This window comes from Corythoichthys intestinalis, chromosome 20 (genome assembly GCF_030265065.1).
Source record: "Corythoichthys intestinalis isolate RoL2023-P3 chromosome 20, ASM3026506v1, whole genome shotgun sequence".
In the NCBI taxonomy this organism is placed as follows: domain Eukaryota; kingdom Metazoa; phylum Chordata; class Actinopteri; order Syngnathiformes; family Syngnathidae; genus Corythoichthys; species Corythoichthys intestinalis.
In genome coordinates, this window is record NC_080414.1 from 38,798,029 (window position 1) to 38,811,853 (window position 13,825).

At 41.9% G+C, this 13,825-nt stretch overlaps 1 protein-coding gene across 12 annotated transcripts in view; it reads right to left on the reverse strand.

Moving 5' to 3' along the window:
* Positions 1-7,267: 7,267 nt before the first annotated feature.
* LOC130908527 (zinc finger protein 79-like) overlaps positions 7,268-13,825 on the reverse strand; it is a 77,598-nt gene continuing 71,040 nt past the window's right edge. For 7 of the 12 annotated variants that reach the window (XM_057824041.1, XM_057824031.1, XM_057824036.1 and 4 more), the window contains one exon: positions 7,274-11,088. In XM_057824041.1, the coding sequence (XP_057680024.1) occupies positions 10,091-11,088 (998 nt within the window). In that variant the 3' untranslated portion in view covers positions 7,274-10,090. Of the gene's footprint in view, positions 11,089-13,825 lie in introns of all 12 variants that reach the window. The other 5 variants (XM_057824039.1, XM_057824034.1, XM_057824032.1 and 2 more) reach the window with 4 other exon arrangements.

Consider the following 13,825-nt stretch of genomic DNA (forward strand, 5'->3'; position numbering starts at 1 on the left):
TGTCTGATTTTTAAAGAATTTATTTGCAAATTATGATGGAAAATAAGTATTTAGTCAAGAACAAAAGTTCATCTCAATACTTTGTTATATTCCCTAAATTGATAATGACAGAGGTCATAACGTTTTCTGTAGGTCTTCAAAGGTTTTCACACATTGTAGCAGTTATTTTGGCCCATTCCTCCATGCAGATTTCCTCGAGACCAGTGATGTTTTGGGGCTGTCGTTGGGCAACACGGACTTTCAACTCCCCACAAGGATTTCATATATGGTTGAGATCTGGAGGCCAGCTAGGCCACTCCAGGACCTTGCAATTCTTCTTATGAAGCCACTCTTTGTTTCCCCGGCAATATGTTTGGGCCGGCAATATGTTTGGGATCATTGTCATGCTGAAAGACTCAGCCACGTTTCATCTTCAATGCCCTTGCTGATGGAAGGTTTTCACTCAAAATCTCACAATACATGGCCCCATTCATCCTTTCCTTTACACGAATCAGGTGTCCTGGTCCCTCTGCAGAAAAAATGTGGTAAAGCATGATGTTTCCACCCCCATGCTTCACAGAAGGTATGGATACAATTCAGCATTCTTTCACCATCAAACACGACAAGTTGTGTTTCGACCAGAAAGTTCGATTTGTTTCATCTGACTTGACTCTCCCAGTCCTCTTCTGGATCATCCAAATGCTCTCTAGCCATCTTCAGATGGGCATGGACGTGTACTGGCTTAGGCAGGGGGGACACATCTGGCACTGCAGGATTTGAGTTCCTGTTGGCGGAGTGTGGTATTGATAGTAGCCTTTATTACTTTGGTCCCAGCTCTCCCCAGGTCATTCACGAGCTCCCCCCGTGTGATTCTGTGATTTCTGCTCACTGTTCTTGGGATAATTTTGACCCCACAGGGTGACATTTTGCGGGGAGCGCCAGATCAAGGCAGATGATCAGTGCTCTTGCATGTTTTCCATTTTCTAATAATTGCTCCCACAGTTGATTTCTTCACACCAAATTGCTTACCTGTTGCAGATTAAGTCTTCCCAGCAAGATTCAGGTCTAGAATTTTGTTTCTGTTATGTCCTTTGACAGCTCTTTGGTCTTGGCCATAGTGGAGTTTGGAGTGTGACTGTTGGAGGTTGTGGACAGTTGTCTTTTGTACTGAGAATGAGTTCAAACATGTGCCATTAATAGAGGTAACGAGTGAAGGATAGTGTTAGGGTACGCTGGGAAGTGGACCCCAAAGCAGACGAGTGGCTGCGGTGATTTACCAAACTTTATTTATGAATTCACGAGGGTCGCAGCAGCGCACCTGCACTCGAGCTGGTAGCTGGCAGGTGTTGACAGGAAGTCAATCAGGCGTCGGTACAATTCGGGGAGCAATCCTGGGATGGAACAAGAGGTCTGATTAGCCGGGTAGGAATAGTTGCGGTAAATAGTGATGTGCCCTACTGTGCCGAGTAAACCGGAAAAAAACCTGCAAAGAGCGCATCGAGGCATGTGTTGATCACGCTTGTGGCCACGCCCGAAGCCTCGGAAGGCACGTTGCTACGTCCGAAGCCTCACGAGACGGGCTTCCTACGTCATGGCCAACACATAGTTTCGCGGGTGATTCGAAATAAAATGGCACACTGAGACGACAATGAGCTGACAGGTGACACTGACACACCCAACTCACATCTTCAAACCTCAATTCAATCGGATTCGTTTTGCAATGGACGCACCGTCTCTGTCTGGGATCATTTTGAGCAGTTCTCTCCTAAAAAGGTTCAAATTATAATAACCAGTGTGAATATATATTGTAAACTATTGTGACAACACAGTGTATCCCTCGTTTTAATGTATTTCTTCTTCTTGCTGATTTTTCAAAAGGTGAAGTGTAAACTTTGTTCTTGAGAACTTTGGTATACCAAGAGAACACTTCATCTATGTTGAGGCACTGTACCCCGGCCCCATCCGTCCCTTGCGAAAGACTATTTAAAAAAAAAATCCTATCCAAAAAAAGAAACCGTTTACAGCCAAAAACTTTGGAAATGCTAGTTGTCCTCAATAAAAATGAATGAAAGGTGTGTCTTGTTCCTTGTTTATACTGTATGTCAATGTCTAAAATAACATACAGATCTAGGCTCTTTCAAGTAGAGCCTAGATCTTGAGCTCCGGTCGGGCCCAAAATGTCAATCATTTACGTTCGGGTCGGACTTCTCTCGCTAACTTTTTAAAAATAAATATACTGTATATTTGTATATGGATGTTAAACTAAGGAATACTTGTTATGAAATAAATAAATTGTATAAAACAGAGAAATGGCGCTGTCATGAGCCGCAGGAGAGCCAGTGCATTGCGCACATGAACGCTCAGGGGCGCTCCGCGAGTCTGCAAATCTGCATCCTGATATTTCCTTTTCGAATTTCGATATGGATATGATATTAGTCAAACATCTTTATTATCATTTGTTTCGAGGGCCGCACGTCTTCGTGCAAAGCAGGACATCGTGAAGTTCGTGGTGTTCCTTAAAATGTTCTTATTTTGTTTCAGTGTTCCTTAAGGCTGGTTGTTCTTCAGAGTCATTAAAATAATGTAATTCAAAAGTATTTTAGTTTATTTTTGTATATGCTGCTGTTCCTCTCCTTGTCAGAGAGGTGCGTCCATGAGAGCACAATATCCCACACAAAAATATATTTAACAAACCTATCCAGCGTGCATTTATATTGATCATAAAAGTATGTAGACTATTTAAACATTATGAAAAATTGCGTTTTTTTCTGCCAACTCGAAGGAATTAAAATAAATGTATGTTGCTGCATTTTGCCAAGGAAATGACGCATGAACTATTCACCTGATAGAACAGACACACAAATATTAAAGATATAAATGTTTATTGAATATGCATTTTACAGTGTTGTTTAACTGGGAGAATTTGTTACAAAAGACAGGCTTTAATTTGTTATCATTATGCACATAGGCGTCGTCACAAATGTGATCACACAAAACACAACAATTTTCCAAGCAGTGCTCTGTCCAGGTCTGACTGACTCATTGCATCCCCGCATTTCCTCATAAATAAAAAATAAAATTTCGGCTTTTTTTCGGGCTCGGGCATGCAAGTTAAGTTAATTGCTCCGACTTTAATACATGCGGGCCGGGTTGGGCTGGATTTTTTAGGCCAGATCTAGGCTCTTTCAAGTAACACACACATATTCATTCACATCACAACTCCCTGCCCTGTTGACCCCATCAAATCCATGGTATCATTTTAATCACTCTGCCTGTCATGACCTTTATTTTCCACATGATGGCGCAATAGAACAAATGAAGCCTCATGATGCTTCGGCCCAGGAGCGAACCAGTTTGATGGAAAGCCTCATTGCTTCATGATGCTTCAGTTTGCCATCACTGGCGGTAAATACCTGAATGCTGGACTTCACTGACGAGAAAGTTGAAAGTGTTGGTCTGGCGATGAGCGGCACCGACGAGCTGGTTTTTAAAGGCGGCTGATTGTTATGGCTCGCAGCTGTCACCGTTCCACTCATCTGGTCTCAAGCCTGCAATCAAGGAGCCCTGACAGATAGAAGAGCCTCTCAGAAGGGGTTACAGCTCTGTAAGAGCCAGAAATCTTGCTTGTTTGCAAGTGACTAAATACTTCTTTTCCACCATAATTTACAAATAAATTCTTTAAAAATCCGACAGTGATTTTCTGGATTATTTTTCTCATTCTGTCTCTCATCTTTGATGTACACCTGTGAGGAAAATTACAGGCCTCTGTCATCTTTTTGAGTGGGAGAACTGGCACAATTGGTGCCTGACTAAATACTTTTTTGCCCCACTGTACATTGATATTTTTGTGTTGCCTGGTACACCAGACTCACCGCTGTTCCAGCTATTGAGTCTGGCCACCATTCACTCGGATACAATTTCCAGGGCGGAGCAAGCCACAGCAAACAGACAGCGGAGTGGACCAATCAGCGACGGGCAGACGTGACGTTAGTAAAATGGCGACGGCAGGACGAGGGACCTGCGCGCGGAAGTAAACATACGAAGAGAGCGGAGTTTATTCAACATGGCTAGCACGAGACAGACTGTTGTCAGTGACTCGTGTCGATGTGTTTTTGGTCATTTAAAACTGATTTTACCGTGGACTGGAACATATTCTCGGTTCTGCCGTTCACCATCTGTGTTGTTGAAGAGACGACTTTCGACGCGCAAGAGTGACGTTGCTCGTGAAGAACACGTCACGCAAATAAACGAATCTGATTTGTCGATTGATTTTGTATCTGCTCGAAAAGGCCGTTAATGGGATGGTTCCCAGACTATTTCTCTCAGTGGAGAATAGTCTGGCAGAGCCAGGCAAATTTTTGTGTAGCGATCGCAAACGCCAATGAATACTTAATTAATAACAAATCTTAATTCTATAATTTATTGTCACTTTCCCCTTACTAAAGTTTTTTTTTTTTTTTTAAACAGAAAAGCTAACAGTGGCAGTCAGATACCATTTTAATTCTTTTCAGGTCATTCATTGTCAGACAGAAGCACACATGGCTTCCTTCCGAATGTCACAGTGGGACTCCCTGATGTGCAGGACGGACAAGAGCACCAGCTGGAGTTCCTGGTGGTTCGTCTTCAACTGTTTTGGTGCGAACTTCTCATTAGGATGTGACTTCAGAAGCGAGGAAGAACAAGGCCTTAAAGTGGCTGACCGGCAAGAAAAAGGAGCAGAGTCAAGGAGGGCAGAAAGGAGATGGCGAGGAACATGGACTTGTACAAGTCGAGGAAGCTGACCAGAAAACGTAAGGCATAGAAAGAGGCTTATGTGATTGTTGGAAGACGAGGCTCACATCCTGGTAACACCACATAGATTATTGCACTGCCTGAATCTCATACGCATTTTATATTTATGTTTATTTAGATTTCATACTTTATGCTTGCAAGTCACTTTTGAGATTTTAACTGATCTTATCCTGCACTGTAAAGGGAGATGGTCCACAATTTAATTGTACAGCTGTATTATAAGGGCTATTCTATTCTTTAATAAGTTGTGATTGTATATAGAATTTATTAATAATCTACATATCTTTTATAATTGATTCTGCATGTTTTCCTCAAGTATTATACTTCTGTTGTGAAAACTGATTTTTTACCTGTTGAAAACTTGCAGTAAATAAAAAATAAGTTCCTATTTTGGGCAAAAACTTAGGTGATCATCTCAGCACTTGGTGATATTTGTGAATCCAGTGGAAAATCTGAAATTTTTTATAGCCATTTTAAGTTTTGTTATACTTATATAAAAAATAATCGGGATTTTATAAGGGAATGACTTTGAATTTTTTTATGCCGCTGCTCATGGAGATTCATATATGGCTAAGGTAGGTGCCTATTTTGGTTGTAGGTCAGTAGCAGCTTTGGTTTTGAAAACAACAAGAAGAACAAGAAGCTTTAATGGTCATTGACACAAGTGTAACAATGAGATAAATCAGATGAGTGAGCATCGAGCCGCTGCAGATGAACTGCGCCGCCACCAACTCTTTCTTCTTCAGAAATTACGGAGGACTTACAGAAGTTACAGTGAACACACATATACAACATAGCAGGGATATGACAAATTAAATTTGAAGTTTTTGAAAATAGGCTTCCTAGGGATCAGCCCTGCGCCCCGTGTAATGTCAAAGTGGCCAAAGGTAGCTATCTTGAAATCAACGAAATTGGAAAAGACAATTGAGAAGTTGTGAGAGATGTTTAGCCGGGCCTCAATTTGTGTCAAAAGAAATGGTGGAATTCCTGCAAGCCAATGGGGTTCCACACATCAAGTCGGCTCCCTATTACCCAGCAACCAACGGCTTGGCAGAGAGGTTTGTGCAGACCCTCAAACATGCTCTCAAAGTATCACAAGGGCATAGTACACAACATCAGAGACTACACGAATGTCTCCTCAAATACCGAACATCTATGCATGCAACTACAAACGTATCGCCAGCAAGCCTAATGTTTTCTCGAGAGCTACGTATTGGCATGGACCTGCTGAAACCACCAACCCTGAGAGACATTATTCAAATGGATCGATGGAAACAAGTACAAAGCTGTTATGGGCCGGAGTTATCAGAGTAAGGAAAAGTGGGCCCCTGCCACCATCCTTGCTCAAACTGGGCTTGTTTCCTACACAGTTCAGACAGCTGATTGTGTTTGGCATCGCCATGTGGATCAATTGTTGGGAACATCAGACACTACTCCAGAACGATCTATTGATTGTGATGATTCTAGCAGTGTAATTATACCAGAAATGTCTAGCTTACTGGATGTGTCAAAACCAAACAATCTTTCTGTAATTGTGTCTGATTCAAACAATGCACAAATGGAACCTGCAACGGTATCGGAACCTGATTCCACTAGTGAAAAATTTGAAGTGACGGTTGAACGTCGTTATCCTGCACGTGACAGGCGACCGCCTGCTAGTTTGGATTTATAAGTAATAACTAAGATGGGAAAAGCAGGAGCTTCTTTTGGGTTTATTTCTGGTTATGTTATGTAATGGAAGAGGAGATGTGACATATTATGTCATGTCACACAGCTGTTGCCATAGTTGTGCACTCCCTGTGGGTGTGGCATGCGCTCCCTGTGGGTGATGTATGACAGTAAAAAGAAATCAAAGTGATGAGTTGTGTGCACATATGATGAGAAGAACACTGAATAAAGAAGTGTTGTTCCAATCAAGTCTTGGCCTTACATGTACTTAGATTAAGGGAGTACATAACAGAAGTAAAGCAGAAGTACCTCGGAAACGTGTCTATAATGTTCCTTAAATGTGTTATTGTCTAAAAATGAATTAACTAATGTTAATAAAGGGACCCTTATTGTAGTGTTACCATATTTTCCAGAGCCAATTCAAATAGCTTCGTGAGAACATTTTCTCTAAAGATTGGTGTAAAGCTAATCTACCAGTCACGAGTCAATGTTTCAAAAAACAAAAAAACAACTCATAACAAACCACAATATACAACAAAAACAGTGCATCTAACGCAAATGTTATTTTTAATATTACTTTGTTAAATTTGACTGTACCTTCAAATCAGAAATGACATTCCGTTCAAGGCTCACGCAGTGTGAGGCTCTAAAATGGCAGTTCAGCTCATCATTTGAGTGAAGATGCTGCTGGAAGCACTCAACGTAGCTGAAATTCCAGATGTGGACAAAGAAGAACGGGTTCAAGTATGGGGTTGAACTATAGTACTCTCCTACAAATCTGATGAGGCATTGAAAAAAAAAAAAACTCTGATGTGGCTAATATGACTGTCATTTAGCCAATTTTCAAGTATGATTTAAAACGAGATATGCGAGATACAGATAATATAAATTGTGTGTATTTTCTGAGTAATGGCAGATGACCGGAGTTATGACTTGCTAGCTCGACTTTGCAAGCTGTTAGAGTATCACGCTTCAGCAACGAGTCATTGTATGGCAATTACATGAAAATGTCTGATGTATGAGTATTTTTTTTGTCACATTTGATCAGAATCTCTAGTTTGTGTGCACTGAACCGATACATCTATCAGCCCTTAGTTTGGAAAATGATGGAAGTTCAAAGGGCAATGAGACACTTGCCAACTGTGAGCCTAGTAAAGAATAAAACTGTTGATGGTGCAACATAGACAACACAATCATAATCACAACCTGTCAGATCTGGTAGGCTACAGCAAGTGTTAATTTTACTGGCAGACATTTTCATGTGAACACTGTAATAATGTTGGAATAACATTAAATACATATTAAAATTTATTGTCGAGAGCAAGTAATTGAACAAATAATGGAAGTCAAAATACATACACATAAATATGAATGTATATTTATACATATGTTTCCCTTTGATCAATGAATTGATTTTTCCCCCCCAGACAATAATAAAAGATTGCAAACTTTTAATGAGGATACAAACAGAAGTTAAAGAATGCAATTATCAAAATCAAAGTCAGCTTTTATTGTCATCTTCTTCATATACATGTATACATATACTGTATATGCATAATTTTATCAAAGCAAAATAAATAATTTCATAGGGATTCAATGAGACGAAAAAATTTTACATCGTAGGGATGTCCTGATCACATATTTTTGCACCTGAGTCAGAGTCACCTGATTTTTAGAATCTGCCAATTCTTAACAAAAGTTGGGGTTTTTTCACCCCATGAGTCATCTCCGTATTGTGGTTGGAGCTGTTTGCGTTTCCCAATGATCCTAGGAGCTATGTTGTCTGGGGTTTTATGCTCATGGCAAACAGGTCCTGGTGAGGGACAAGACAAAGCATGGCTCAAAATAACCCTCATGATGAATGGATGAATGAAATGGACTTAGGTTTCCCTTGCCTGGAGGTAGGGCATCTGGTGGCCGGGCTCAGAGTCTTTGGCGAGTGTGCTGGAGAGCGCTCCCTCTGGGGACTCCCTCGTTCTGCTGGGGTAATTCAACGCTCACGTGGGGAATTACAGTGAGACCTGGAGGGGCATGATTGGGAACCTGAGCTGTGTTCTGCTATTAGACTTCTGTACTTGTCGTGGTTTGTCCATAATGAACACCATGTTCAAACATATGGGTGTCCATATGTGCACTTGGCACAGAGTCTTTTTCTTGCCCTTGAGCTGACTTCTTAGGACCTGCCGTACTCGTTGCAGATACTTGACCGTTACAGCATTCGTTATGGCCTCTTCATGATGTTACATTCCAAGGTACTTGTAGCCCTCCTTAACATGTGCTCTCCACCCCTATGGGAGTGCAACCCTCTTTGTCTGGACTATGTTCCCTCTCTTTGTCACCATTCGGCCACATTTCTCCAGTCCGAATGACATTCCGATGTCGCCGCTGTAGATAGATCCAGGTGGTGCGGATCAGTGAGTCAATGTCTCGTTCGCTCTTAGCGGACAGCTTAATTTCATCCATGTAGAGCAGGTGACTGACGGTGGCCCCATACCTAAGTCAGTATCCATAGTCAGTCTTGTTGATGAATTGGCTGAGGGGCTTCAGGCCCATGTAGAACAGCAGTGGGGATTGAGCATCTCCTTGTTATATGTCACATTTGAAAGAGACTTGCGCAATTGGCTGAAAGTTGGCCTCAAGGGTGGTCTGTCACAGCCTCATTAAGTTTGCAACAAAGGCTCTTAGTGTGGTGTTAACCTTGTACAGCTTCAGGCAGTCCGAGATCCATGGATGCGGCATCGAGTCATATGCTTTCTGGTAATCAATCCAAGCAGTGCACAGGTTTGTCTGTCTGGTTTTACAGTCTCAGGGGAGAGTTCTGTCCTTCCTTCAGTTTATCTCCCCTAAAGAAACCTGAAACTTTCAGGTGTGCTGGAGGAGGGAGACATGGAAAACACGAGACGAAAAGTGGCCCGAGGTGCGGTTTTGATGAACCCTGTTCTAGGTTATTATACTTTCATTCCAGATTCTTTATGTAAAAAAAATCTTTTTTTTCCCCCAAAATCATCCTGGCGAAGGATCACGCGACCTAAATTTATCTAAATTCATATTAATTGTAAATCAGGTGAGCCAGTTCTTTTGACAATAGTTTGAACATACTTCACATAAGGAACCGACAAAGCACACGTATAGCACAACAACTGCAAATCCTCAACAGGATTTGAGGTAGGTCCAAAGAAAATTGTCTTGCATGGACAAACTGATGACGCCACAATGGATGACAGGCAAAATTGTGCTTAGCCACAGCTTCTCACACCAACACGCACACACGTCTCGTAACCTGATCCTTCTGATTAAATGATTGCCCACCAACTCAGTACAAAAAAAAAAAAAGGTTTTTCACCAGTGTGGTTTCTTATGCGTTGTATTAAGGTTTCCCTCAAAGAAAATCTTTGACCACAAATTGAGAAGGAAAAGGTTATTCTCCAGTGTGGGTTGTTGTGTCTTGTTAGGTTTCCCTTTGAAGAGAATTTTTGGCCACAAACTAGGCAGGAAAAAGGGTTTTCTCCAGAATGGGTTCTTGTGTGTGTCATTACGTGATGCTGGGAATTTAATCTTTCGCCACCAAATGCACAGGAAAAAGGTTTTTCACCAGTGTGGGTTCTTTGGTGTGTTTTTAAGCCCGTCTTTTGAGTGAATCTTGACCACAAACTTAGCAGGAAAAAGGTTTTTCACCAGTGTGGGTTCTTGTGTGTTCTATTAGGCTACCCTTATGAGAGAATCTTTGGCCACAAACTGAGCAGGAAAAAGCTTTTTCTCCAGTGTGGGTTCTTCTGTGTTGTTTTAAGTTTCCCTTTTCGGAGAATCTTTGGCCACAAACTGAGCAGGAAAACGGTTTTTCTCCAGTATGGGTTCTTGTGTGCCGTTTTAAGTGTTGAGTCTGAGAGAATCTTTGGCCACAAACTGAGCAGGAAAAAGGTTTTTGACCGGTGTGGGTTGCTGCGTGTGCATTTAAGTGGCTCTTGCGACTGAATCTCTGGCCACAAACTGAGCAGGCAAAAGGTTTTTCTCCAGTGTGGTTTCTTGTGTGTTGTTTTAGGTTTCCCTTTTCAGAGAATCTTTGGCCACAAACTGAGCAGCAAAAAGGTTTTTCTCCAGTGTGGGTTCTTGTGTGTCGTTTTAAGTGTTGCGTCTGAGAGAATCTTTGGCCACAAACTGAGCAGCAAAAAGGTTTTTCTCCAGTGTGGCTCCTCATATGCCTATGACATCTATACTTATTTATAAAGGTTTTCACACAGTGAGAGCATTTGTGTTTGTCGTCACTGTTCTTATGACCATCATCACTGTCAGGTAAGTGTGATATGGCGTCTTCGCTATCTGATAGTGGAGCGGTGAAACTGTCCGCTTGCAATCCTTCTGTTGAGCTGCTGCTGCCAATTGGAGGCTCCGCTCCTCTGCTGGTCTCACTCAGGCCCTCTTCACTCTTCAAAGGCTCACCAGTTGGCCTAGTGATATCGTTTTCCTCTTCAACGTATGTCTCTACCTCTTGCGTAAACTCTACTTCTTCCCTTTTGATTGGAAGATGCTTATCTCGCTTTTGCTGTTCAGGGTCGTCTGGCTCTTCCTTTTTTATTTGCAGGTGCACAACTTCCTCTTTAACGCCAGGAGACTCTGACTCCTGCCGCTCAGAACCAAGATATTTTCTGAAACCTGCAAGACACAAGAATACAAACTTTAAAGTAAAAAAATCAATAACATGTTGGATGAACATAAAAAAAAAATCATGGAAAGTATTTCCACCTGATTAAATGGCTCCTTTCCAACTTTAAGCACTTGTATGATTTATTGTTAGATAAGGGTTGATATGAATTATTATAATCAGGGGTGCACATAAGTGGTCCGCATGCGCGCATGCGTACCGGACGTAGACAAACGCGCTGGCCCTCAACAACTTCCATACGCTTTTGTGTACCGATGGCTGACCACCGTATTTGCGGCGGACACGAGAAAATAACTTCTCAAAATGTCAAAGAGGCAGGCCACACTGAGTAATTACTTCCGTGTTCCCCCACCCCCGTCAAAAGACAGACGACAGAGACGTCACCGGAGCTACCGAAAAAAAGGACTTTTGCTGAAAAGTAGGAGGTACCATGGCTAGAAGCAAATGATGCTCGCACGGAAATGCGGTGCAAAATGTGCTGTGAGAATCCCAATGTCGCCGATAAGAGCAGCGCATTTTATGTAGGGTCAAAGAATTTCAGCCATCCAAACTTTGAAAAGCACGAAAAAAACAGAGAGCATGTGGCAATTAAGCAAACTATCGATGTCAAACAGGACCCCGCTCGCCCTATGGACAAGTGGTGGAATAAAGGTAATGAACAGCGACATGCACTGACAAACGTGTTTTTGCTCGCATTTTACAAAGCTAAACATGCACGTTCAATAAGGTCTTATGAGGAGGACATCCCACTTTTAAAAAGGCTTGGAGTTAATGTGGGAGCCGCATAATGCCCTTTATTTTGAATTGGTGCTTTTTATTTCTTTACATTTCAAAGTAATGGCAATTTTGTTGTGCCAGTTGATGTTAATCAAGCATTAATTGTTAATATAATTAATTAAAGTTAATTGGCTCTAAGTAAAGCTTGTCATAAATTTATCGCATCAGGCGGGTTGGCTCTCAAGCTCAATGAGGACCAAGTCACATCTCCAGGTCCTCCTCTGAGAACCTGGGCAAAAAAATTATGTGCACCCCTGATTATAATGTTACTTAAAAGTATTTCCACCTGATTAAATGGCTCCTTTCCAATTTGAATCACTTGTGGTAACCCCAAATGAACTTTTGCAAAAGCTACGTCCGTTCCACTTACAGTTGCTAAGCCAATAAGCTCACTCACGTCGACGGCACAGCCATCGCAGGCAGGCATATATAAAAGTGTTTTAAACGATTTATTTTGGAACAGTATTGGTGCAACAGTTTCCAGACTGATGCAAAAGGGTTTACAATATGCAGCTGAGGGTTACAATTAAACACGCATGATAATATCGGTGGCCGATAATGGCAATTATGACGTCACATCGATAATCCAGATAAAAAAATAAATAAAAAAATTCAACAGCTACAAATAGCTAAAGATAGCACTAACATATTCATAGTTTGTGTAGGCATTCAATATATTTCTTGTTGTTTGTGCTTATTCTGTTCCTCTTTCTCTCCTTTTCTTCTATCCCCCATAACCCCTTCCTGTTCACTGCTTTCTCCTGATAAACAAGGCATGTTGAATGATCACAATGGGAGTATATCATACAGGACAGCATTGTCGGTATTTCACAAAACGAGCCATTTTTTGTAAACCACGGAGGCGAACAATACAGACGTGACATTTCTGCTTCTCGTTTTACACATGGACGCATTTGTAAACATTACCCTTGAATACAATCTGTAGAAAACGCACAGTTGCTGGAATATGGGCTACACAACAACAAAGACTGCAACAAATGTTGGGGGCGGTTTGGAGGAACGTCAGTCTGGCGGGACATGGACCGCAGACAGTTTCAGCCCCAGAGTATCAGTTGTGCGTGAGGAAACAATCAAGTGCACGATGATGACAATGGCTTCGCTGTGCATAACCTCAAGAAGCCTCAATGCATACGGCAAAGATGAAGACTTCGGCATCAGCCGAGAAGGGCCGTCTGATTACTACAGATGGTTAGTCCTTACTCCTGCTGACTATGAAATTACAAAGTGGGGGGACTTCCTCTTAAGATCTAGTTGTTGATTTTGTTTCCCTGATTGAAAAAAAAAATACTTCCCCCTGCTCCAAAATTGCCCAATTATCTTGCCTTTGTTGATTTGAATACATTTTCTGTTGCAAAACGTTACTTGAAGTGTTACTTAATATGACTCAGTCTGAGTGTCCAAAACTCGGTGACCAAAAATCGGTCAGAGGTCTCAAAAATTTCTATTTTTAGCTCACATGAACTGACCTACCTAATGACTACTCCGAGCAAAAGGACAGGAACTACCCCATCCGCCATTGGAGGAGTGTAAAGCTACATTCACACCGGCCGCGTCATTTGCTTGTGGCACGTCGGGTTCCCACTGAAAGTCAATGTAAACGCGCGAAAAGGCACGTCAAACTGCCTCGCGTCGGGGCGTTGCGATGACGCAAATCGACTGTCACGCGTCAAATTTAATGCGCCGCAAGAAGATGGTTTGGTTGAACTTTCTGCGACAGAGTTCGGCGTCGAGGGGGAAGCAGCCAATCGAATACATTTTCTCATTCATGTGACTTTAGCTGTTGGAGCCGGAAACCTGCCGCCACATCCGGTGAACACAAATCCAAACATTTCGAACTACTTAGAAAATGGAAGGCGCTTTGATGATTGCTGTGAGTGACCATAGCGTCCTACAATACGACGTTGCCAACATAGAAAAACCGGAACAAGA